Below are 26,744 nucleotides of genomic sequence, written 5' to 3' on the forward strand. Positions count from 1 at the left end.
CTGTATTAATGTGGTTTTGTCACTTTTTATGGTTTTCAGGGGGTGAAGCCAGCCAGTTTTGACAAAGTAGCAATTCCTGAAGTGAAGGAAATTATTGAAGGGTGCATTCGGCAAAACAAAGATGAAAGGTAAGTTGCCTCTTTTGACCTGTTGCTTAAACAAAAACCTAAAATATAACATGCTCTGAATACAACGCTCAGTCTAAGGTATGTTTGATACTTTACTTGTCATTTGTTTCTCCATTTATGTCATGTAATATCTTTAAAAATAGAGTTTTGTCCATTGAGGGTAGTATTCAGATTTGATATTCCGAAATGTAAAAATGTGGTTTGCTAGAGTTTGAGTAAACCAGAACCACCTTAAACATAGCTACTGCATTCAATGAGAACTGCTTACTTAGAGCCTCAGCGTGATTTGAAAGTTCAGTAGAGTTCAACCTCTAATGTAGCAAATCTATTCCCTAGTTTTTTACCCACTGAATTCTAAAAGATGAAATAAAATCCGGGCTCTTTAAAATCGGCTCAGCTATACAGGTGTTGGATTTTTATTATGCCAGAATTGAAGAAGAGCAAAACATCAGAATTCCTTTAAGTAGAAAGAGACGGCTTCGCCCAAAGTTTAGGAGGAGATCTGGCTTAGTCATTTGTACTAACAGGACTTTTCTCAAAGGAGTGGCAAGTATCTGATCTGCCATAGAGCTGATTCATCACCCGTTAGGCATGGCAACATTCCAGTGTCTGTTTTTGAAAAATAATCTACCTTCCCCGTCCGCCCTCACCCTCCAAAAAAGAGAAAGTAGATCAGCCAGTACAAATATCAGTTGTAAGCTGAGCAGTCTGCAGGCCGAAGAATGTGAGTGATCAGGCATATCTACCAAATTAAAGAATTCCATATCTTCACTTCTCCAGTCTCATTCTCTTTTCATAACTTCATTATTTGAAAGAGCTTAACATCATGATCTTTAAGGCTTTTTAGTAGAAATTTAGTTTGGGTTTCTATTTTTATGTACACTGATTGAAAAGGAGAGTACTTAATCTCTTTAAGAAGTTTTACTGTAAACAAAGGAATATTTGTTTCTAATCTTATAACATATTTCTGTTTCTTTTCTGGATGGAACAGTTTACTAGATTACTGGTATTTGAGACAATTTATCTAAAGAAGATTGTTCCACAGTCAGACTTCTGCTTGCCTAGTACACAGATTATTGACCAAGGAATTGAGAGAATTTTGGGGGGTAAATTAAGGTTGCTGTAGTAAAAAGAATAGAAAATAGAGATGGTTTTTTCCATACCACCTCTCAGATAGGGGTATTTTTTTATTCTTATATCTTATGTATATTTTCTACACATTGCTGAAACTTTTATTTGCAAAGAATTTACACTTTATGAAGATTCTAAAATATCACTGTTTTGCAGTTTAGTATTACATGTAATAGTGGTTTTCTAGTGAAATTGAGTTTTCTAGTGAAATTAATTGGACAATTTTTTTTACATGGGTCTAATATATCACTTTTCATTTTATGTTTCATACATGTAAGACAATTTGTTCTTCCGTTATCATGCCAAAGCCATCCAAATCCTTAACTCCTTGTTGAGTTTGTTAAAGCGTACTGTTATAATAGGATACTTGCCAAACTAAGGACGTGAATTCATGCCCACGCATGGGTTTACTGTTCAAAATAGTTAAATGCTGTGTTGATTAATGTGTTACGGAACAATGTTGAACGAAAGATGAACTTGAAATTAAAAGATTTGATTCCACCATTTCTGACTTTTATAACTACGAGCAAGAATTTCAACCTTTCTGAACCTCCATTTCCTAATACTTAGGATATCTCAATGGATGTTGATCAAGGATCAAATGAAATCATACATATGAGGATTTTTTTGTTAACTATAAATGCTGTATAAATTGTGGTATTTTGAAGCTATGATATTTTTGTATTGCTATCATTAGTACACTGTTAACTAGTATGAATTTAGATCATTCGTTTAAAAAAATAACATGTTCAGTTCTTATTCGTAAATAAGTTTGTTACGCTGTTCTATAACTTGAGAGTAAAACCCTGTAGTCACTATTCAAATGGAGCAATGTAGAAATGAGTTATAAAATTTCCCTTGTTTTTCTTTTAGTAGTCCTTTTTCATTATTCCAAGAATAACAATAGTCAGCCACACTTGAAAATTATCTTTCCAATCTAATGGCACTTTGTTTTGTTTTTTTCCCCCCTCTCTTTGGAAGATATTCTATCAAAGACCTTTTGAACCATGCCTTCTTCCAGGAGGAAACAGGGGTGCGGGTAGAATTAGCAGAAGAAGATGATGGAGAAAAGATAGCCATTAAATTATGGCTACGTATTGAAGATATTAAGAAATTAAAGGGAAAATACAAAGACAATGAAGCTATTGAGTTTTCCTTTGACTTGGACAGAGATGTGCCAGAAGATGTTGCTCAAGAAATGGTAAATTAATAATTAATCAACATTTAAAAATTGGTGTAGATTTATATACATTGGTATTGGACAAAAAAGCAGCTTATGAAACAGTGTATATGGCATATCCCGTTGATAGAAAATTGTGTTGATTAATGGCTTGAAAAGTAACTTTTATTTGAGAAAAAGATATATAGATATAGATATGTATAGGTATGGATGAATGTGTAGAACAGAATAGAATATATATATATATATAGAAAGAAAGAAGGAAGGGAGGTATGGAGAGGGGAAGACAGAAAAGAAGAAAGAGAACAAACTACAATGCATTCTGAAGTAATTTTGAAAGTCTATAATGTTGAATGACTTCTAATTTGTATAAGACTATTTCCATTAGAATGACACGTTATGTTCTAAATATTGATACATTATTATCCTGTGATCAGGCGTCTAGATAAACCCTATAAATAGATCATAAATTGTTTTTACTTTGAAGGGAGTTTTCGAGATAAATTATTAGTAGGCAGCCTTTTATGAATCATTTCTGAAGTATGTCTAAAAGATCACTTTTCAAAAAGGAAACTTTAGGCTTACCATAGTGCCTAAAAAGCCATTATATTAATACTATGCAAAGATATTCACAGAATATCTCTACTACAATTAATATGAACCATTCAGTAGTAGTTGCCTTTGAAAATGGGTCAGGTATGAAAGAGATACTTATTTTTGTTAGTTTTTTATACTGGTTGAGGTTTTTTTTTTTTTTACCCTCAAAGTTTACATGTTTACCACAATTGTTTTATCTGGTTAAGTGGTTGCTTAGTGAAAAGAAGTAAAAGAAACAAGGTTAATATTAATGGCTACATGTGAGTGGAAAATAGAATGAGTGGAATAAAATGAGCCTTATTTGGTTTTAAAAAAACTGTTTTTTGGTTCCCTATTGTCTTGTTGTAAGGAGTAAGGTACTCCCATTCTGCAAGTTTCTGCAAAGATCCTGGCACCCGCCCTATGAGTATCTACAAAAATGGCAGGGAAATGCATAATGTAGAGCAGTAATTTTAGTTTGGTTAAGACCAATCCTGAGAGTTTTTTCTTTTTCTTTTCTGTTTTTCTCCCCCAAAGTATCTCTCTCTCAAAAAAAGAAAAGATTTGTTTTCTTTTGATGTCCTACTGCTTCCTAATGCACTATTTTATCCTGTAGGTAGAGTCTGGGTATGTCTGTGAAGGTGATCACAAGACCATGGCGAAAGCCATCAAAGACAGAGTGTCATTAATTAAGAGAAAACGAGAGCAGCGGCAGTTGGTACGGGAGGAACAAGAAAAAAGGAAGCAGGAAGAGAGCAGTCTCAAACAGCAAGTAGAACAACAATCTAGTGCTTCCCAGACAGGAAGCAAGCAGCTCCCTTCTGCCAGCACTGGCGTACCTACTGCCTCTACCACTTCAGCTTCAGTTTCTACGCAAGTAGAGCCTGAAGAACCTGAGGCAGACCAGCATCAACAACTGCAGTACCAACAGCCCAATACATCTGTGTTATGTGAGTATTTGGGGAGTGGACAAGTGGCTAAGATACTCCTGTCTCACTTTATCTTGTTACTAATTGATGGTTTTGAATTATGAATCCAACATATAATAAGTGTGAAATGGTTGCCTTTTCGTTCTGTTCTTAGGTCCATGACTAACAGAAAAAGAAAGATGGGACAGTGAGGAAATGTGATTGGGATAAAAAATGATTTTACAGTTTCCTTCATCTTGGAAATTCCGATTTGTAGATTTCTACTTTTCACAATTCCTTAAAACAAAGTATAATTAAAAATGAACAAGTTTATGTTAGCTACTTATAATTAAACCCATTAATCTGGTTCAGGTCTTTTAAGCAAGGCTGAATAATGTATAAACTAGAAATGAATGAGACTGCTAGTAATTAATTGAACTATCTGCTTAATGCTAGGAACCCACTAGTCTCCAAAATTAAGATTTTGAAAGCTGTGTCAAACTTAAGGCTGACTAACAACATTCCATTTTATTTCCCTTATTCTTCAGGTAATAGGAGTGTGTGATAGCCAGGGAATTTTTTTAAGACATTAACACTTTTTTTCTGCATGGATTCCCTCATTTAAACATAGAAATATACTTAGTAAAATAACTAGTATTCATTATACAGTTCAGGTCTGTGTAAAGAAAAACTAATTGACCCTAAAGTCATTGGTTTGTGATGGGGAAAATGTGAATCTCCTTTTTGTGATTTGTCTCTCTGTGTTTTTTGGAAATTCATTTCTCTTTCAGCTGACGGGACTGTTGACAGTGGTCAGGGATCTTCTGTCTTCACAGAATCTCGAGTGAGCAGCCAACAGACAGTTTCCTATGGTTCCCAACATGAACAGGCACATTCTACTGGCACACTCCCAGGGCATACAGCTACTGTTGTCCAAGCACAATCGCAGCCCCACGGGGTATATCCCCCCTCAAGTATGGTGAGTAACTGTAAGAGAGTGGAAGCCTGTAAGGAGAGCCACTAGATAATGAGTTAGATTCACATTCTTTCTGTTACCCAATAACAGCATGAGTGTGAGTAGAAAATATAAATGGTGTGTTTCTGAAGGGAGTAGGTTTATTACAGAGTATAATTAGAATAGTTCAGGCAGGGTAGGGGATATGTGTGAGGCGGGGGTGTTGGCTGAACTTCCTATGTAAAGAAACTGGACAAGATTTAGACTGTGCTGCATTTGATTAAAGAGGATGCTCTCGTTAGCACTTCAGAGCTGCAATTGTGCAGAGCAGCATACTCTTAAGTTGGACACACAAATGTTTTAGGGGTGGGGATGAGGAGAGTTTTTCAAAAGGTTACTTATTAAAAGAATTACTAAGTATCTTCTGTAAGGTTTCTCATTGTATGAAACACAGGTAAGACCTTCAGACCATTATAGAATGCTGCATGTGAGTACTCGGGAGTGAAGGAAACCCTTTATTTGTGTGACCGTTTAATTTAGCGCTTACATTTGGTTAATCATCGGTTGCTGTGCGTGTTCCTATTTAAAGTCTGTGTTGGACACAAGTTCCTTCCCTGGTGTATGTTCATTTGCTTTTCCCCTTTATTTGGTATCTGTTTTATTACTGATTTATTTCCAGAATCGATTTTTGGAGATTATTTCCTGAAATATTTTATACACTTTTTACACATATATACATACACGCACATACACAATTATTACCCCATGTTTGACATTAGCCACTCTTGCTTCTGATATAGAAAATGTTAAAGTAGACCATCAGATAATACCCATTTTTTTTGATGACCCTCTTCAGAGGTAAATAAAATACATCATCTGCATCAGGAAGGAACTGGAGAATAACTGGTCACTATATAGCATTGTTTAGTGAGATCTTTAGGCAGATAGATTTTCCCTCTTTCTCAGAAAGCTTTTAATCTGAAATGTGTGGAATTCTTGCTCTTTCTTAAATGAAAATTTTTCTCTGTTAAGAAAATTCTTCTGCTTGCTCTGGTCTTTTATCCTACAGCTTGGAATAAAAGACGTTTATTTTATTTCAGAATCCATTCATCAGTCCTACACTGGCTAGGTCTCCAGATGAATGGCCACAGTAACACACAGAAAACTACTAATGTACTAATGTTTTAACAATCTATTTTTCTGACCTTTAAAATAGTTAGGTAGGTTAGAAGAACTTCATAAAGACTACACAGATGTATTTCTGTGATCTGACAACTACTAGTTGTCAGCATTTCTTATCAGTTTCTGCTCTTCTTATAATTGATTTTTGTCCTAGATCATCATAACTAGATTTTTTATAAACTATTTTTAATTTCTTGGCTTCCCCCATTACAGGATTATGAATATTGGGTCTCTGATTTTAGAAAATGAAATGGAATGATAATTTATGAAGATTTTAAATACTTGAGCCACAAACAAAGCTATATTTATTGATGCTCTAAAAGCAGCCTGTTAATGACAGTCTTGCCTTTTAGTGATAATATTCTATGGAGGTAGCAAGAAGAGTTATTAAATATTATTATTGATTAAAAAACGTATAATTCTGTTCTTACTCCAGAAAGATTTTACTGTGGCTTATAATAATATGTCAGTTATAAATGGAATTTAAAAATTAGGATAAAAGAGAAACAAGGGTAGAGAAAAATAGAACCAGGAATGAAGCTATGTAATCATTATGATACTTACATACTTGCTGCTAGTGGGCCACAAATTTCGCTCAAAGCATTCTATGCAACCAATTTTGGAAAAGAAAATGTAATTAGTTACCATTTATAACATCTGAAAGGAAATGAATTTGCTGACGACAATCTTAACAGTATACAGTAGTGCTTTGTAGCCATACTGAAACCTTTGTGTCAAGGTGCCTTAAACTTTGTAAACCTAAATTGAATTTCTGAAATGCCTGAAAAAAATTTAAAGTTATTCTTCAGAGATTCACATTGAAGACGTGTTTCCATTGACTAGTAAAAATACAGAATGATTTCTATATCAATTGTGAATTACTTCTAGAAAGCTAATGCTTTTTCTAGAAGAAAATGACTTTTTACCCTTACAGTTAAAGATAGGCAAGTGTAATAAACAAAATCCTGTGAGCCAACGACTTTTTTAGTCTAATGCCTACTAAAATAGAATTAAGAAACCTTTTCTGAGGCTTCCAGAGTCCCTGCAAAGTAATCCAGTCTTAAAATCTTCTCTATCTTATAATGTACTTTAAACTAATAGAATTAAGTTTGCAGAAACTGCAAGCCAGTATTCATTGTTTTCCCTGTCTTTTCTGCTACCTCAGTCAATCACTCATACTTATTCATACACTCATGACAATTCATGTTATTTCAAAATATTTAGGAAGATAATTGATCATCATCATGGTTGTTCATAAAAAAAAAAAAAAAAAACCCTGTACTTGACCATCAATGTAGAAAGAATAAATGTGATCTGTCAGGTGTCCTTTGTGAAATTATCTCTCTCCTCAAAAAAGACTGGCTTTGTGGAATTGGGGGACAATGGAACATTTCTTTATGTCAACTATGCCCTATTATCATTGTACATTTGGTTATTTTGTTTTCAAAGTACTGTGTTTTTCATGTGTGTATTTGTTTTCTGTTTAGCCTCGTCGTGGCCGTAGCATGTCGGTTTGTGTTCCCCATCTTTCTGCTGTTCCCTCTCTGTCCCGCATCTCTCCCAGTGCTCCTTCCACCCCACCACCAGTGCTGTCTGCACCTCTTTCTCCTTCCCTCCTTCGGACTGCCCCTGAGGATACTTTTGCCGAAAAGCTTTCTAAAGCATTGGAGAGTGTCCTGCCTATGCACTCTGCCTCTCAGCGCAAGCACCGACGCTCCAGCCTGCCTTCCCTCTTTGTCAGTACTGTATGTAACCATAAACTTCCTGACAAATGAAAATTTATTGCCAGTGAATACATCCAGGCATCAAGAATTTTAATGAAAATCAAATAAAGAAAAAGACTAAACTTAGTAAGGTATTATGCTTTTACGATACCAGGAAATTTTCTTGTTGTAAGGCTTTAAGTGGGGTAAAAAAGCAAGGAGGTAATGAGAGAGAATGCTTTATAACACCCTTGGCACATACCAGTGTGTGCGCAATAAAATTTAGCTTTTGTTATATTCTCTATCCCCCACTGACATATACAACAAATCCTCGCATTTTCATATCCTAGTAAAGAATATGTGAATAATTTTAAACTCACTGTTGGCTTAATCAAAAACAAATTTTCTCTTCATCAAACATTATCCAAACATGTTTTCTCCTCACTTTATTCTGAAGAGACAGTGAAGCTAGATAAATCCATTTTTCCCCATAGTCAGTGAAGAATAATTGATGAGTAAAAATTGGTTTTAATTTGTTAGCTGTTTAAAATAATGGGTCAGTAAACTAAAAGGCCACATTATGTTCCCTCATGAAAGTTTTTTTTCCTTAGATTCCTTAAGGTGGAACCTTGCCTCTAATGAATATATATATAACACGTATGATTTTCTTTGGCCCCGTTCATATCTGTAAAAGGTCTATCTTTTAAAAGTTTTTAAATACTGAGGGACCTTTCTGCTGTTGCTTTTCCGCATAGAGAATATAGTTAACCTTCTGATCTAGCCAACCCCAAAATGTTCAGATTTTCACCTAGGAGAATGATTATATAGAGTGTTTTATGGCTTTTGGATACCAATAGAAACCGTCTTTTAGCTGTTGTAAAGAAGTAACAATTGAGCCATTATGCTAATTTGATAGGGGTCTTCCCTACTGAAAAAATGAAACTGATCTACTCTTTTAAAAGAGTCTGTGAAAGGGAATTATTAGTGTCACTGTTTGCATTTAGCAAGGTAGGAGTCTAAATTTAAAATCTTAAATCTAGAACTGCCTCTGTGAACAACAAAGCACTGTTAAATCGAGTCAACTGTTATTTATATTATACTTTTCACCTGATTTGAACACCAGATTATTCAACCCTTAATTAGGATTAAAAAAAGTGGACATTCAGTGAGTGGTTGAGCATCTATTACATGTTCGTGTAGTAAAATTAACTGCATCTAGTTTGGGATAGACCAGGGAAAGACTTGACTGTCACTAGTCAAGTTGTGTGTTTTCTTCTGTCCACCAAAAATCTCTCCTGATTTTTAGTCAGAAGACATTTTATTTGATAAAATAACATTGAAGCCTCTAACAGCACAGGAAAATAAGTATATATAACATAGGTAGACTTTGTACAGTAGCTTAAATTGAAGCACTTTTTATTTTATAAAAATTGGGCTTACTGTCTTCCCTTAACTCTTATCTTCCTTTAGCTCTTTCCCACTGATATAATTCATATTAAGTCTTATGAGAAAGCATATTAATTGTGGGTAAAAAAAGAATAATCGCTTAGAAAGTTAAGTTCTTTCATTTCTTTTGAGAAAGGAAAGTTGTGGAAAAGCAGCTTTTATCTGATGCAAAGAGTCCCACAGAATAATATTATGGACCCTGGATGTATTTAATGGATTTTTACTATGCACATAATTTCAACAAGTATAATTATTTCTTTATTTATAAATTTGGTGTAACCGTTTCATAGGGTTACACAGAGCTACCCAGTTGTGCATGTCTAATGTAATTTCACATATGAATGTATGAATTACTTGTCTTATTCATGTTGATACAGCCTCAATCCATGGCGCATCCGTGTGGGGGGACCCCAACATACCCAGAATCACAGATATTTTTCCCAACTATCCATGAACGTCCAGTTTCTTTTTCACCACCTCCCACCTGTCCACCGAAGGTGGCCATTTCCCAGCGGCGTAAGAGCACCTCCTTCCTGGAAGCCCAAACTCACCACTTCCAACCCCTGCTGAGGACTGTTGGCCAAAATCTTCTTCCACCTGGTGGCAGCCCAACTAAGTGGACACCAGAGGCCGTAGTTATGCTGGGTACTACAGCCAGTAGAATAACTGGAGAGCCATGTGAGATACAGGTCAATCCTATATTTGAACCAACTCAAGTTTACAGTGACTATAGACCTGGACTAGGACTTCCAGAAGAAGCTCACTGTTTTATTCCTCAGGAAGCAGTGTATCTAGCTGGGGTACAGTACCAGGCCCAGGTGGCAGAACAGTATGAGGGTATTCCATACAACTCACCAGTACTGTCAAGTCCTATGAAACAGATACCTGAACAGAAGCCAGTTCAAGGGGGCCCTACCTCAAGTTCTGTCTTTGAATTTCCATCTGGACAGGCTTTCTTGGTAGGACACCTTCAGAATTTAAGATTAGACTCTGGATTGAATCCAGGATCTCCCCTCTCTAGTATTTCTGCACCTATCAGTACAGATGCTACATGTTTGAAATTTCACCCTGTCTTTGTTCCTCATTCTGCGCCCGCTGTATTAACTCATAACAATGAGAACAGAAGCAATTGTGTATTTGAATTTCATGTTCACACTCCAAGCTCCTCTTCAGGAGAAGGAGGAGGAGTTCTACCTCAACGTGTTTACCGAAATCGACAGGTTGTGGTGGACTCGAATCAGGAAGAAGCACCTCCTCAATCAGCTGGATTACATGGCCGCCTGCAGCCTGTGACTGAAGAACAGCGTAATTACCATGCCCCAGAATTGACCGTTTCTGTGGTAGAGCCTGTCGGACAGAACTGGCCAATAGGAAGCCCAGAATATTCCAGTGATTCCTCACAAATTACTTCTTCAGACCCCAGTGATTTTCAATCACCTCCCTCTACAGGGGTAGCAGCTGCACCTTTTGGCTCTGACGTCTCATTACCCTTTTTCCGTCTGCCTCAGACAGTGTTACAAGAATCCCCACTTTTCTTCTGTTTCCCCCAAGGAACCACATCTCAGCAGATTTTATCTGCCTCATTTTCTTCAGGAGGATCTGCACTCCATCCACAGGTTATAGGAAAACTTCCACGATTCTTTTAAATTACCCTACTCTGCACCATTACATTTAAGTTTTCTATCCCTCCTTTCTATTTATGAGGAATATTATTTAATCTTATTAGTAGTTTCTCCGTCTGGAGGGGGTATTATAAACTTCTGTATTTAAGGACAAAATATGAGAGAGAAGCTGCCTACCTTACCTATAATACATGCAAATCCTTGGAAAAAGAACATAAAAACTAGAATTTTAGTCACTTGTCAAAATCAATTACTTCTATCCATTTATAGACTATTTTCATCTAGTAGGGAAATTCAAATGTCTGTAATGTCAATTTGACTCAGCATTATTTGCAAATACTAATATGAAGTATTTCTTTCTCCCTAGCAATAAACATGGATAGTTTTTTAAAAAAATAGGATAACATTTTTAGTGTGGAAGGATTTTAAAAGACACAGAAAGGAAACATCTTAGGCATTTGTTTTAACAAATGAAGATGCCTTTTTAAAAAGGCATCAGTTGAACAAGTCACTGTGTATTATGTGTCCAAATAAAATGTCGATCCATAAAATTGACTGATTGTAATTTTTAGCGACTAAGTTAGAATCTAGTGTGAATAGTGGATTTTTTAAAATTTGTTTTAAGAATTTGTGATATATGTTGCAAACTAAGGAACATTAGGTTAGATATCTCAGGCCTTGGTTTTTTCATCAACAAATTTAAATTTTGTTATTTATGTTTATGAGCATATGCACTCTTGCAAATAAAGACAAAGTAATGGACATAATAGAATTCAAGAAGTGGAGTCACTATTAACTTTTATATATTCCTTTGGTACATTTTATCAAATGTATGAGTCTTATAAAATCTATATCGGAGACTATGCATTTATATATTCCACTCTTTATATAAAGTACTGTATGTTCTTCATGCTTTCTTCCTAAGTTCTTCTCCCATTGAGGGTATAAACAACTCTGAAAGTATACGTGAACTCTCAGTTACTTAGAATAGTGCCAAGGATAAAAAAGATTTAGAAACAGGAAAATCATATTGCATGAGCAAGCAGTACACTCGTTGTCAGCCCGTACTGTCCATCTTAATGCACTGCCAGCCATTCTTCAGACTTTCCAAAATTTCAAATACCTGGTAGTTAATTTACAGACATATTGCAGAAAGAATGAATACTTGTAGTGGTTAAAATGCAGTGGAATGTGATGTCATAAGCAAGTAATCTGCAGAGAAATCCCTCTAAACTGAAATGGAACAGCAAAGGTGGGCCTTTTCATTTCCTTAACTTACCTATATAAAGTCTTGCATTCATTCCTCACTTCCCCAGTTATTTTAACTTAGATTTTTTTTAGGTCACGGTTTCTCAAATTCAACACTATTGATACTTTAAGTTGGATAATTCTTTGTTGTGGGGACTGTTCTGTGCACTGTAGGATGTTTAGTAGCATCCTTGGCCTCTTCCCACTAGATGCCAGTAGCAGCCACCTCCCACAGTCGTGACAACGAAAAATATCTCCAGATATTCCCAAATGTCCCCCCTCCTCCCGGGGATGGAAAAGGGTAGGGGGGCAAAATTGCCCTTTGTTGAGATCCATTGCTCTAGATAGTTGGCAATTGATGATAACAGATTTTTTTTTACATTTTTGATCAAAGTCACATTTTTGATCAATGGCACTACAAGAAATAGCAAAAGGAACCAAAGTAGCATTATCCAATACCCTTTTTTCTTCAATTGTTCACAGATAGTGTTTTTTCACATTGATAGTCTTACTACTTTTTTCCTGATTATTTTCAATAACAATCTTGTTATGACTTTTATATTTTGTCTAGCTAAAATTATAGCCTGAGCTGAAGTGGTAGGTTAGATTTTAACCATCAGTGGTTATTACATGAGATCTGAATATGTTCTTCTCTAACCTTTTTTTTTTTTTTTTTTTTTTTTACCAAAAAAATGCCCCAATCGTCTCTCCCATACATTATCAAGCTAATGTTTCATCTTACTCAGGCAAACTCTCAGGAGCTTAATATTGATTGCAAAAGCCTGACCTCTCTGCACATTTACTTCCAGGTTTCTTTAATTTGTTGTATTTACTTCTTTCCTTCAGGCACAGGGGCAGAGCCAAGGTCAGCCATCCTCAAGTAGCGTAACAGGGGTTTCATCTTCTCAACCTATACAACATTCTCAGCAGGTAAGAACAACTCATTGCTACATTCGATGTATTAGCAGTAGCAATACACTGTTGTACATCTTTCTTGAGTTAGAATTCTGATGTAAATGGCTTGCTAAGTTTATGAAAGGAAAACCAAGAGGCATAACATTTCTCGTGTTCAGGAACATTTTAGAAAATCTTCTCTTTGGTTTAATGTGTTTTTAAACAATCTACTAGATTAGACATACATCGAATTTAAAAGAATCATTGTAACTGATATATCTGCCTTCTTAAACACATGATGCTACACATAATTTAACGATACAAAGAATATCAATTTTGTTTCTACATTATATTTATGACTTTTATGAGTATTTTGTCACTGCTTTCATTGTACTTGAGTTTAATAACACTCCACTTCTTAAAAATTATTTCTAATTTGTGGGATGGAATATCAGATTTTATGCTAAAAGGCACTGAATGAAGGCCTAAGAACAACTACTTCAGGAACTTTTTAAAAAAAATTTTCAACTTCTGAGTTGGGGAGTTTATTCCCAAAGGTTCAAGAAACTCAAGAGTTTAGTACAATGTGATGTATTCAACAGCAAAAATGATAATTCTAAAATAAAATATCTATAGGTCATCACTGATAATAGTAATTATTTGCATGGGAGTAATGCTTTTTTGGCACAATTGAATATTTATTAGCTATTTCAAATAAAAATTTAGTTACTGCGTGTGTCATAAAGACTTCATGATGAACTACTTCATTGATAGTTCCCTGCAAGGTATGTTTTTGAACCTCTAAATTATTAATTGGCTTCTGTTTCTATTAATATTTGAAAAAAAGCTTTTAATTCATATTAGAAATGGCCTTTTCTGGTCCAGCATGTGATCATGTAGTCATTTGATACTAGTTTAAGATCAAATGCTCCTTGTACAAGAATAGTTTGTTTATATATACACATTTAACTCTTTGACCAACACATCATCTGTCTTACAGAATTTAAGGTCTGGGTATTATATGCTTTGTCTTGTTATTGCCCTTTTTTCCAGTAAAGTTATCTGAATGTTTATATAATTATAGTTAGGTTGAGTAGTCAGTCACATTTTTGCCTATCTTAACAAATTCTATTTTCATTAAATTGAAAACCCCTAATAAGAATACAAATTAAAAGTTATATAAAGCTGGTTAAGGACACAAGCACTGTCGTGTATACCAGTCCCCTAATTTGCTTATCTTTGGATACAGGCCACCACCAAGACACTGAGCAAATTGTGTGCTCTCTTTTTCCTTTTCCAAAGGAATTTGTTATATGTCTTAAATTTGGGCATATATATGTATACTTACTACCAAATGAAGAAGATAGTGAAACAAGCCATTTAGTTCAATAGTAAGAAAATATGTGAGTGTAAAGGAGGGCAGTTCCATAAATGTCAAGTTAAAAGATTTAGGTAGTTGACTCTTCTGGGAAAAAGTATGGCTAAATGGCTATCTCTACAGTACAAACAAAAATTAATTTGTGTTTGTGATTTTTTTTTATACTTTTATTTTGTGGCTTATTTTAAATATAGCATGATATTTAAGTTAAGTAGAATCATAAAATTGAGCTCTCCAAGAGTGTATGCGGTATAGACTATTACAATTTTTCTAGGGTCACATAGCCTGTAAGTAGATAGAACTAAAAATTATAAGCCAGAATTTAAGATTTCTGAAATAGCATTCTTTGTTCTATATTAAAGTTCTACAGGGACTTAAGATTCTGCAAAGGTACCCAAGAAGCTGAATTTATTTATTTTAGTTACTGGGGATCCACAAATGAAAAAGAAAGGTTGTAAACCTTCTGTACTGTATGCGTAGAGTCTGTCCACTTTTAGCTGTGATTTTTATTTTATATACTGTCAGGTTTCAACCCCTGAGGAAACCATATGTCTAGTTTTATTAGAATGAGGAAATAAATGTACTTTAGCTGAAATTTACTTTATTTCATGGGTTTCTGAAATACAATGAATAAGGGATTGCTTTTTCATGCTTTTATCAAGAGTCCCTTCTGGTGGTATGCTGTATGTTAATGAGATACCAGAAATAGGTTCTCCCTCCTGCTGGAAAACTTAATGGTTTGTTGCCACAAGCAAGGTCATGAGCTACCCTACTTACTTCATAATTTCTTCCATAGGGCACATGTAGGGTCTTCAGGTATTTCTCTTTTTCTGTTCAGCTGAGGCTTGTGAACATTTTTTCCATCAAGCACCCATGTCCAACAGATAGTACACAGTCATTATAGGCTGCTGTGTACTGGTCTCATGAGGCAAGGTTATGCAAAGGATGGTGCCAGGCTACTGTTGCCTAAATAATACCTGTTTGGCTAATGTGTTGGTTATTAGCCAGGGTGGTTGTGCACAACAAAATCACCATATACTCCTTGCCTACCCAAAGGTGCCACTGCTCCCTAAGTGCTCTAAGGTACAACTGGCATACATGCCTCTCAGTTATTTTAAGCAGAGTGAAGGTTTGTGTCTCTAAAACTGCTAATTTTTGACTGTCCTCACACAAACCCTCCCACCCCCAATTAATTAAGCATTTTTTTTCCTAATTGAGTTCATGCTCTGAAGAGCCATGGGTTAGGTCCTGAGGCCCAGGATGGACCAGATATGACCACTTTCAGGGAGCCTAAATAATGTAGTAGACATATGTCCATTCCTACAAAACAAATGCAGATAATAGCTAATTATATGCATTGTACAAAGCACTAGCCTGTGTTTTTATTTAATCCCTGTAAGTGTAGGTACTATCATTTCCATTGTACAGATGGGAAACTGAGATGAAATCTGGAGAAGCTTACATGTCTTATAAGAGGTAGACACATAATTTAATCCAAGTAGTCTGACTCCAAAATTCACCATTTAACTACTACCCAATTATGTCATGAAAGGAAAGAAATTACGTCTCTTCTGAGCAGGGACGGGGATATCAGCAAGGCTTTATGAAAGGGATACCATTTGAACTGGACTCTGATTATGAGTTAGACTCAGATATAAAAGTAAAGAATATTCTAAGCCAAAAGAACAAAAAAGCTAATTGGAAAGAGCTGATTGAGTCTAAGTCTTGATGTAAGCATGGTTCCACATTACTGGGTGTGGGAGAGAGAGATAATCATATGCCCATATATAAGGGGGGCATTTTTCCTCAAATTTATCCTTTTCCCTTAGTAAAGAAGGGAGCCACCATATATTCAAACCTTCATCATACTTTTACATTACAGGGCTCTCACTGTCCTTTATTTTGAACAATAACGAAAAAAACTGTTAATGGATAAAACTGGTGAGAACAAATGTAACGACCTTAAATAGTGTGTGTAGTTGGAAATATTTATAGACAAAATCTGACAAAATTAGTTTCAAAATAAAAGCCAAGAAATTAAACATAGATTTGGTCCTTATTCTTAGGGGAATGACTATTTCAGGTCAAGCCTTCACTATTCCAGGTTTGTATGTCATTGTAAACAATAACATAAAAATCTTATTTAAAGATTACTTTAAGGAGTTAATCCAAAAATAACATGAATGTAAATCTGTAAGACATACAAAAAAATCCAGCTAGCCTAATATTATTCAAACAGATCCTTGTCACTGCAAATTTTACCTCAAGCACAACTTAAAGGGAAAATGTTCTGTTGCGCTCCAGAAACTGTAGCATTCATAGTGGAGTTCCAGGGAAGATAAAGACACTGGTATGGGACCGGCCTGGTGGCTCAGGCGGTTGGAGCTCCATGCTCCTAACTCCGAAGGCTGCCGGTTCGATTCCCACATGGGCCAGTGGGCTCTCAACCACAAGGTTGCCGGTTCAACTCCTCGAGTCCCGCAAGGGATGGTGGGCTCTGCCCCCTGCAACTAAGATTAAACACGGCACCTTGAGCTGAGCTGCCTCCTGGATGGCTCAGTTGATTGGAGCGCGGGCTCTCAACCACAAGGTTGCCAGTTCGATTCCTTGAGTCCCACAAGGGATGGTGGGCAGCGCCCCCTGCAACTAGCAACGGACCTGGAGCTGAGCTGCGTCTTCCACAACTAAGACTGAAAGGACAACAACTTGAAGCTGAACGGCACCCTCCACAACTAAGATTGAAAGGACAACAACTTGACTTGGAAAAAAATCCTGGAAGTACACACTGTTCCCCTATAAAGTCCTGTTCCCCTTCCCCAATAAAATCTTAAAAAAAAAAAAAAAAATGACACTGGTATATTACATGTGAAGTTTGAATGATGGAGGGAGACAGTATTTCTAAATTACTATATTTATATAATACGCAATTTATTTAGGTATGTAAATTAATGACTTAGATAATTGTAGATATTTCCATGTAAATTCCTTCAAGTTTAAATATGTTATTTAAGTTGACCGGAAAGATTTTCTAGTTTTTTAGTTGTTCTTTTCAGTGGGAAAATGGCGAAATCGCCCTATACTCAGTTGTATACATATGATCTTAGTTGCTGAAAATTTATGTAGTTCAACATCTAGATATTCCTCGTTTTTTAAGTTAAAATAATAATACAGTATCAGAAATAAATAAGAATAAAATGAACATGACTATCGTCACCATTATATTTCAGGATTCTTTTAGTGATTTTATTTTGCTAAAAATTAAACAACCAAAATATTCATCATTAGAACATTGTGGCCATTGATAAATGGGATGAAAATAACATATTAGAGAACAGTATTTATATAATTGTCATGGTTTTGTTTTAACAAAAAAAATGTGCTTATGTGTAAATGACCACTTATGCATAGAAAAAAATTCATAAAGGTGATGGACCAAACCACTATAGTAGTTGCCACTGGAGAAATGAGGTTGTGGTATTTTTATTTAACTTTATAATCTGATATTTTAGCTAAAATTTTTTTTACAAACAGGTAGTTTTACATTAAAATTTTTTAGTTATAAGTATTAGAGAGTCTTGAAAGTCAGCTATGAAGTTCAGGTTTTTGTTATGCAAGAGGGGGGCCATTGATTTATTATAAAATTTAATATTTGGGTACAATTACTTGTATGTGCCATGCATTAAATTTAGGTGTGTTAGGCCAGAGTGCACAGCACATGGTTGATTCCCAAATGGCGTTGCCTTTGCCCTCCTTTGAATTGAATGATAGTGTCCTTACTTTCAAAAGAAGGAAACCTCATTTGGGCAGGAAAATGAGCGTATTACAGCTAGTAAATGGTAAAGCTAAAATTCCAAATTCAATGCATTTCTCACTATTTTGTTGCTATAATAAGAGCTATTATATATAAGCTTATATATTATATAAGAGCTATTCTTCAAGCAAGTTGGTTATTCAGTTTATAAAATAGATTAAGGGAACGAGATTAAAGGAGATTGGATTGGTTTAATATAGGACCAAAGCAAGAGCCAATACCAAGAAATAGAAAAGTGGGGGTGACGGGATGGTGCAGAGAGGACCCATTTGGATATGGTTTCTGACAGTCTATAAATGACCTGCTGTTGGGGCAAGGGGATGGTGGGTGAAGAACCAGTGGTGACTCAAGTTTTGAAAAATTGATTAATTGTTCTTGGTGCCATCATCACAAGTAAAGAACACCAGAGGAAAAAGAGAAATGTAAAGGGGAGTTGATGAATTTGGGTCTGTGCATGTCTTGATTACTAAAATTGTCATTATTTACAGGCACTGAAGACCTTGGGCAAACACACTTCCTTAGAAACATGCTATTAACGACTGAAAATAAAACTGAATAATTGTATTTTATTCTCAGCAGCAGGGGATACAGCAGACAGCCCCTCCTCAACAGACAGTACAGTATTCACTTCCACAGACATCAGCCTCCAGTGAGGCCACTACTGCACAGCCAGTGAGTCAGCCTCAGGCTCCACAGGTCTTGCCTCAAGTATCAGCTGGAAAGCAGGTAAACTCTTCATTTCTAAAAGGATGCTTTAAGGGAACTCCATATAACTTGTCTTTCGTGTGGATAGGTTCTACCTTCTTTAATGGTGAAATACCAAAGTTGATTATTTCCTCTGCAAAAATCAAGTGAAAGATTGCTCCTTCTGTGTGTATGCATTGGTTAATGTAAATGTCAGTCTAAAATTGATTTGGCAGGTGTTAGAAGTGATGGATTTAAAAAGGTGCTTTGGTAACTGAACTTATAACAGTTTCTAGAATTGTGTTAGCTCTAATATTCTATGTCTGCAGCTATGCTGTATTTCCGTTGGATTAATGCATTGTTTTGCGCCTCATTGCCTACTGAGTAAGTCATCAAAGTCTCTTACATAGAATGGTTTTTTCTAAGACGTCCTTTCAGTCACTTGAGAAGTGCCCTGTAGAAGGTATGCTCTTCTGAATGACCTTTTCTCAGCTTGTTGTGCTTGTATTTTTGCACAGTGTATTTTGTCATATTTTATCACATCTAAGATCGTATCGATTGTAAATGCACCATTATATTATGTATCACTGAGTACGAGCACACCATTAATTGTAAGATATGTCTCAGTTTCACAAATGTTAAAAATGACATGGTGGTGGAGAGGGTGGTTGCATCCTAGAATCAGTGAAATACAGTAATTATACCTACTTTTAGAGGCCTGAATTACACGAAGAATTGTAGAAGCAATGTGGATAAAATCCAATTCCACTGGGAAGTAAGAAATTCGTTTGAATTTCAGTAACTACTGTAATAGCAGTCATAGGTTTAGTGACAGCAAACATGCCAGTGAATTATGGTATGTGAAATTTGTCTCGATAAAGTTGCAAAAAACAAAAAACCTTGCCTCTGGAAAGGTCCTGTTTTTATTGTTGAACAATGAAGCATTAGCAAACTTTTCTACAACAAACGATTTGGAACAGTAGACAGTCTGTCAGCATCTTTGTCTCCTGTTAATCCTTTCCCTATTCTTACGTGGCATATTAACTTACACTAATGTATGCAGGGTTTTTTGTTTTGTTGTGGTTTTTTAAATTTTCCTTCTTTTTGGCTAATCCATAAATCTTGCTTTTGGCAGTCTTGCTTTTTTTTTTTTTTTTTTTAAATCTGTCTGTTTTGTTTTTCTTTACCTTCTCAGCTTCCAGTTTCCCATCCAGTACCAAGTATCCAAGGCGAACCTCAGATCTCAGTTGCAACACAACCCTCAGTTGTTCCAGTCCATTCTGGTGCTCATTTCCTCCCTATTGGACAGCCACTTCCTACTTCCTTACTCCCTCAGTACCCTGTCTCTCAAATTCCTGTATCAGCTCCTCATGTGTCTGCGGCTCAGACAGGTTTCTCAGCCCTTCCCGTCACAATTGCAGCTGGCATTAATCAGCCTCTGCTCACCTTGGCTTCATCTGCTACAGCGGCTGCGATCCCAGGGGGATCAACTGTGACTCCTAGTCAGCTCCCAAACCTTCTGCAGCCTGTGACTCAGCTGCCAAGTCAGGTTCACCCACAGCTCCTGCAGCCAGCAGTTCAGTCCATGGGAATACCAGCTAACCTTGGACACGCTGCCGAGGTTCCACTGCCCTCTGGAGATGTTCTCTACCAGGTACTGTGCTGGCTAGTGAAAATGAGGGCACCAGAGGGTTTGGTTCTAAAAGTAGACTGTCAGGGACTTGAAAATCAAATAGTTGAGTATCAGAATAACTAGCCATAACAGAAGTTACTGATCTCAACAAGAGAATCTAAAAGAACAATTCTGAGAAAAGATAGGGTGATGATTTCTGATGATTCATTTCCATTTTCCTCAAGACACGTCTTGGGAGAAAAATGGTTCTCGAGCACTCAATGTAAGCTAATGCAGTGCTAGATATGGCTAATGATAGAGTACATAAAGCCTTATGTACCTTTTTATATAGGTAGAGTAAGTAAAGTAGCCAACTAGTATTTATAAAAAGCGTTAGGGTTAGGATTTAGATAGCTAGCATGTCATGATATGACTAGAATGACCGATAACTTGAAGAGTTTTTGCATTCTCCCATTTAAGATTGTCTAGAAATGAAAGAAAGTAGATATTTTTCTAGAAGGAATTATGTCTATTTCTCCTATTTAAATAATCACCAGGAGGAAAAAACCTTAGCAATTTAAATTAGTTGTAGAGTCCTGTCCCCTAAATTAAAACCAGTCTACCATTTCATTTCAAAAATCATCTTTAAGTCTTCTTTAAATTATGAGAAAGAGATTGAGCTACTTATACTTACTATTCTTCTTTGCTGTGTGCTTTTTTTTTTTTGCATGTCTTGCTGTTTTGCCAATTTGATGGCCCGACCTGCACTAACTTACCTTCCTCGTTTCTGTCACAGGGCTTCCCACCTCGACTGCCACCACAATACCCAGGAGATTCAAATATTGCTCCCTCTTCCAGCGTGGCTTCTGTTTGCATCCCTTCTACAGTCCTATCCCCTCCCATGTCTACAGAAGCATTAGCCCCACCAGGGTACTTTCCTACAGTGGTGCAGCCCTATGTGGAATCCAATTTTTTGGTTCCTGTGGGCAGTCTAGGAGGACAGGTTCAAGTGTCCCAACCAGCAGTGAGTTTAGCACAAGCCCCCACTACATCCTCCCAGCAAGCAGCTCTGGAGGTAAATGGAATTTCTGCATGTTTATACCTAAAGCATACACATGATAGAATGAAAATAACAAAGGAGAAACTTAGGTTCCCTGGTTTAGGACTCACTTGGAGATTATTTCAAACTAACTTCTGAATGACTTTTTCTTACAGCAGAATGAAATGCCAATGTGGGGGCCTTGTTGCCACTGGCTGTTCTGTTGGGAAGTGAGTGTGCCTTGGAGAAGATTAAACCTATTAGCACTTCACTTCTCTAGCTAGTACTTTAGCCATTATTCTTATCCTTTCACCAATTCTTGCCATTGGCAGTCGTAAGAGTATCTTGCCCTGCTGTGCTCCCAGGAATCCTTGTTGCCCTACTAGGAGAGAGATCTGAATCATCTTTGCACTTTGCTCTGCCTGCCCTCTTGCACACTTCTGGTAAGATGCTGGCTGCATGGCAAATTGTAGTTTCTCACTCCCTAGCGACTGTGTTGGCTGATGTCACACCATGCAGTCTATACCAGAGACTAGCTTTAGAAACTTCTTTTGGAATGGTAAGACCACTGTCTCTAGATGCTGAATATTGACAATTACTAGTAAATTTAGTGCTTCTAGGACTTAGGGGAGGGACAAGAAAAAAACAGTAGTTTTTGGGAATGGTGAATAATGAAATCTGTTACTGCCACGATTTGAATTATCCTTTCTGTTCACAGAGTACTCAGGGAGTCTCTCAGGTTGCTGCTCCAGAGCCAGTTCCAGTAGCACAGCCACAACCCACCCAGCCTACCACTTTGGCCTCTTCTATAGACAGGTATGGAAAAGTAAAATCTTCTGTCCTGGACGCTAGGGAGGGTGGTATGAAACTGCAAAATATCAGACCATCAAGTCTCATCATGTAAACTGAACTTTTGTTTTGAAGTGCACACTCAGATGTTGCTTCAGGCATGAGCGATGGGAATGAGAATGTCCCATCATCCAGTGGGAGGCACGAAGGGAGAGCCACAAAACGGCATTATCGGAAATCCGTAAGGAGCCGCTCCCGTCATGAAAAGACTTCGCGCCCAAAATTGAGAATTTTGAATGTAAGTCTTGCTGATTTGTGGGTTTCATATAGTTAATATTATTTAAATATTCCTAAGGCTCAGGTGTGTTAATAAAACTTTAGGATCTTCTATCACCCAAGTGATAACTATTAAATTCCGTATTTCTATGATACAGCTCTATTTATCTTTTAGAAAAAGAACAGTTTTAGTTTGTAAACAAAGACTTTACATTCCTTCCAGACTCTTCAGTACAAGATGAGTATATATCTCAAAGGCTGATGATATTTTCTTAAGGTTTTCTTGCTACCAGTTTAAGAGGCAGAATACCAGTGCTTCAAGGAACAATGGTAACATCAGGCTTAAGTTCAAGTGATAATCGGCATTACTTTCTCAAATTCAATAACAAAAGTGAACGTGGTCTTCTAAGATGTGAAGTACCTTTTCTTTTTTTCTTTTTAGGTTTCAAATAAAGGAGACCGGGTAGTAGAATGCCAGTTAGAGACTCACAATCGGAAAATGGTTACATTCAAATTTGATTTAGATGGTGACAACCCGGAGGAGATAGCAACAATTATGGTATGTCTGCATTTGCAATTCAAGTTTTGCCTTAGTACTTGATCTAAATATCCACTTCCCTAGGCAAACAGGCAGTACTTTGCAATCTGTTTTGACAGTTACGTATTTATTTCAGTGTGACTATAACTAGTATGTCAAACCTGTGATTCAGAGTTGTTTTTTGTCTAGGACATTTCTAACTAGGTATTGAAGAATTAACTGACATGTCAAGTAAATAATAGTGCCCATTGTATGCAGATAGTGCAGAAGTCATGAAAGTGGTCATTGAATGTCTTAAAGCTTGAGAAACGTTGTGCTAATCAGACCAATATCACATTTCTTTTCCAGGTGAACAATGACTTTATTCTAGCAGTAGAGAGAGAGTCGTTTGTGGATCAAGTGCGGGAAATTATTGAAAAAGCTGATGAAATGCTCAGTGAGGATGTCAGTGTGGAACCAGAGGGTGACCAGGAGACTCTCCAGGGAAAGGATGACTATGGCTTTTCAGGTTCTCAGGTAGGTGCACGGGTCCCAGAGCGAAGCTTTGTTTATTTAAAGTATTTCTGTAGTTCTAAATTTGCAACATGTCCAGTGATACCAGATTACACCTCTGACTGAAATTATCAAACATTTATGTTCTCTTTACATGTGGTGATTTGCTTTGCCTAATTGTTAAGATAGCATTTGAGCATGCATTTAATTGCTTTTGTTTGTTGTAGAAGTTGGAAGGAGAGTTCAAGCAACCACTTCCTGCATCTTCCATGCCACAGCAAATAGGTGAATTTCTTTTCTTTCCATGTTTGCTCTTACCTTTCATCCAAGAAGTTGTGTGCTAATAATGAAATCTTAAAAGCTTCGCGTTGGTGACAATGTATCTGATAATAATGCAATTAAGTGGTTTGTTTCTTTTTAACCAGGTGTTCCTACCAGTTCTTTAACTCAAGTTGTCCATTCTGCTGGAAGACGGTTTATAGTGAGTCCTGTGCCAGAAAGTCGATTACGAGAATCAAAAGTTTTCACCAGTGAAATACCAGATACGGGTAAGGAATTGCTTCTCCCACGTACTTTTATAAATCCTCCAGAGTCTTTGCTGTCTTGGAAGCTTGGTCATCTAGCAGTAGTTCAGATGATGGCATAGACAATAAAGAAGAGTTAAAAATTGGGATTATAACCAACAGATAAACATATGGAAGAAAGAAATAGGTGATAAATAGAGAAGATTACAAAAAAGGGCAGCCGTGCTGGATACAACCCGCGTAATGGGTACTGGGTCATACAGTGATAGTATTTGTTCCTCCATTGAGTTCTATTGTATGTGCTTTGATATTACGCCATGTTTTTTTCAGAAATATATATCCATACAAGCTAACTTATTTTGATCAAACTGCTATTTTACTTTGCTGTTTTAGAGCCTATCATTTCCTTGCGAGAGATTTTAAACCTTGTTGGTATGTGGCATTGTTGTTAATCCAAAACTGGATTGTTAGGACAATCTTTTAAATGCACCCTTTGAAATGAACTGATTGTGAATTTTTTATTTTCCTTTGCAGTTGCTGCTTCTACATCTCCTGGTGCTGGAATGAACTTGTCTCACTCTGCTTCATCCCTTAGTCTCCAGCAGGCCTTTTCTGAACTTAGAAATGCCCAAATGGCAGAAGGACCCAGTACAGCACCTCCCAACATCAGTCAGACAGGACCAACATTCCCAGCAGGCCCTCCTTCCATGAGTAGCATTGCTGGAGTCCCAGCCACAGCAGCAGCCACACCTTCAGTATCAGTCCCTGTAATTAGCTGCCCTCTTAATGACATTTCCACGTCAGTAACTCAGCCTGAGATGACGGTGCCCACTGAAAAGGGGATTGCTGGAGTTGCCACCTGCACAGGTGTAATAACTTCAAGTGGTCTCCCTGTGCCACCCGTGTCTGAATCACCAGTACCTCCCAGTGTGGCTTCAAGCATCACAATACCTGCAGTTGTCTCAGGATCTGCCACATCCAAGTCAGTTCAGGCCGCCACATCTGGGAACATTGTTGCTAGAACAGGAACTTCCTCCTCTGTACCAGTTTCAAGTTCAACCTCTGCAGGGGGCAGTGCTGCTGCCCCAGGGGCCAAGCCTGCACCTGTATTACCTCAGCAGTCAGCGGGCAGTACCACGGGGGTCGCCACGTTAACCTCAGTTTCCACCGCCACTCCGTTCTCAAGCGTAGCCTCTCAGCCGGCTCTTCAGCTTAGCAGCAGCGCCTCCGCTCCTACTCTAGCGGAAACGGTGGTGGTCAGTGCACACTCACTAGATAAAACATCTCATAGCAGCTCGACTGGAGTGGCTTTGTCCCACTCTGCATCTTCATCCTCTTCCGGGGGAGCAGGAGTGTCTAGTGCTAGTTCTCAGGCCAGTGGGGTACATCCTTCAGCCATTCCATCAGCTGTAGCGTCTACTCCTGTCCTTCCCCAAGCCGCAGGACCTGCGTCTACACCATTACTCCCCCAAGGACCCAGCATCCCACCCTTGGTACAACCTGTTACCAATGTGCCCGCTGTACAGCAGACACTAATTCATAGCCAGCCTCAACCAGCTTTGCTCCCCAACCAGCCCCACGTGCACTGTCCTGAAGTAGATACCGATACACAGCCCAAAGCTCCTGGGATCGACGACATAAAGACTCTAGAGGAAAAGCTGCGGTCCCTCTTCAGTGAACACAGCTCCTCTGGAGCTCAGCATGCCTCTGTTTCACTGGAGACATCACTAGTAGTAGAGACCAGTGTCACGCCAGGTGTCCCCACCACTGCCATCGCACCCAGCAAACTCATGACTTCCACCACAAGTACTTGCTTACCACCCACCAGTTTGCCGTTAGGGACAGCTGGTTTGTCCGTCATGCCAGTGGTGACACCTGGGCAAGCGTCTACCCCAGTCAGCTATGTCTCAGCCCCAGTCAGCACTGCACCAGGAGTGAAACCTGCCACTGCGCCCTCAAAGCCACCCATAACTAAAGCTCCAGTAAGACGCTGGTTTTGAAATTGATAAATATGACTGTTCTTGTTTTCCCCTAATAAAGGCATTTTGTCAGCTCAGCCTTGCAAATTACGAATGAAGATTATAAAGATGCCAGGCTTATCGTAGGCACTTAGTATGTATTAAATAAATCGATTGAAGGCGATTTTAAGAAAATATGTACAGTGAGCATGAGATACCTTTTTCTTTTGAAATATGGCAGGATTCGGGCATTAATTATACTGCACGATTTTCTAAGAATTTATAGTAATCAGGTAAAATTATAGGCATTTCTTCCTAATTGGTGCAAACTGAAGAAATCTGTATCCTAAATGCTTCTGCTGGCAATTATACATAGTAATGGCAGTTCACAGTCTTTGTTTTAATGAAAATGAAGCAGATTTTCTGCTTTGCGTAGATTCCACGGATGGACAATATGGGATTCATAAAACATTGGAAGTCTGTGATAAATTTAATAAAGAGAAGGAGAAGAAAATCTAATCCTAGGAATAAAATAACTAGAATGTGTTTTCAAATTTCTGCTATGGTGGATTTCCTCTCATTCTGCCATCTTCAATCTCTGATCTCCAAGAACGAGGCTGTATTTTTTGTTTGTTTTTTTACTGTATTGTATGCTTCACTCAGCTTTATG

At 37.3% G+C, this 26,744-nt stretch overlaps 1 protein-coding gene across 17 annotated transcripts in view; it reads left to right on the forward strand.

The window, feature by feature from the left end:
- The window catches only part of WNK1 (WNK lysine deficient protein kinase 1), a 144,866-nt gene that overhangs the window by 97,979 nt on the left and 20,143 nt on the right, over window positions 1–26,744 (forward strand). For 7 of the 17 annotated variants that reach the window (XM_033116746.1, XM_033116749.1, XM_033116748.1 and 4 more), the window contains 16 exons: window positions 40–128; window positions 2,241–2,460; window positions 3,632–3,965; window positions 4,715–4,902; window positions 9,587–10,825; window positions 12,926–13,009; window positions 18,739–18,888; window positions 20,042–20,500; window positions 21,255–21,533; window positions 22,216–22,313; window positions 22,422–22,584; window positions 23,005–23,121; window positions 23,449–23,616; window positions 23,820–23,877; window positions 24,018–24,140; window positions 24,651–26,098. In XM_033116746.1, the coding sequence (XP_032972637.1) occupies window positions 40–128; window positions 2,241–2,460; window positions 3,632–3,965; window positions 4,715–4,902; window positions 9,587–10,825; window positions 12,926–13,009; window positions 18,739–18,888; window positions 20,042–20,500; window positions 21,255–21,533; window positions 22,216–22,313; window positions 22,422–22,584; window positions 23,005–23,121; window positions 23,449–23,616; window positions 23,820–23,877; window positions 24,018–24,140; window positions 24,651–26,098 (5,217 nt within the window). The remainder of the gene's footprint in view (window positions 1–39; window positions 129–2,240; window positions 2,461–3,631; window positions 3,966–4,714; window positions 4,903–9,586; window positions 10,826–12,925; window positions 13,010–18,738; window positions 18,889–20,041; window positions 20,501–21,254; window positions 21,534–22,215; window positions 22,314–22,421; window positions 22,585–23,004; window positions 23,122–23,448; window positions 23,617–23,819; window positions 23,878–24,017; window positions 24,141–24,650; window positions 26,099–26,744) is intronic. The other 10 variants (XM_033116756.1, XM_033116761.1, XM_033116758.1 and 7 more) reach the window with 7 other exon arrangements.

The sequence above is a fragment of the Rhinolophus ferrumequinum genome, chromosome 10 (genome assembly GCF_004115265.2).
Source record: "Rhinolophus ferrumequinum isolate MPI-CBG mRhiFer1 chromosome 10, mRhiFer1_v1.p, whole genome shotgun sequence".
Taxonomy (NCBI): Eukaryota; Metazoa; Chordata; class Mammalia; order Chiroptera; family Rhinolophidae; genus Rhinolophus; species Rhinolophus ferrumequinum.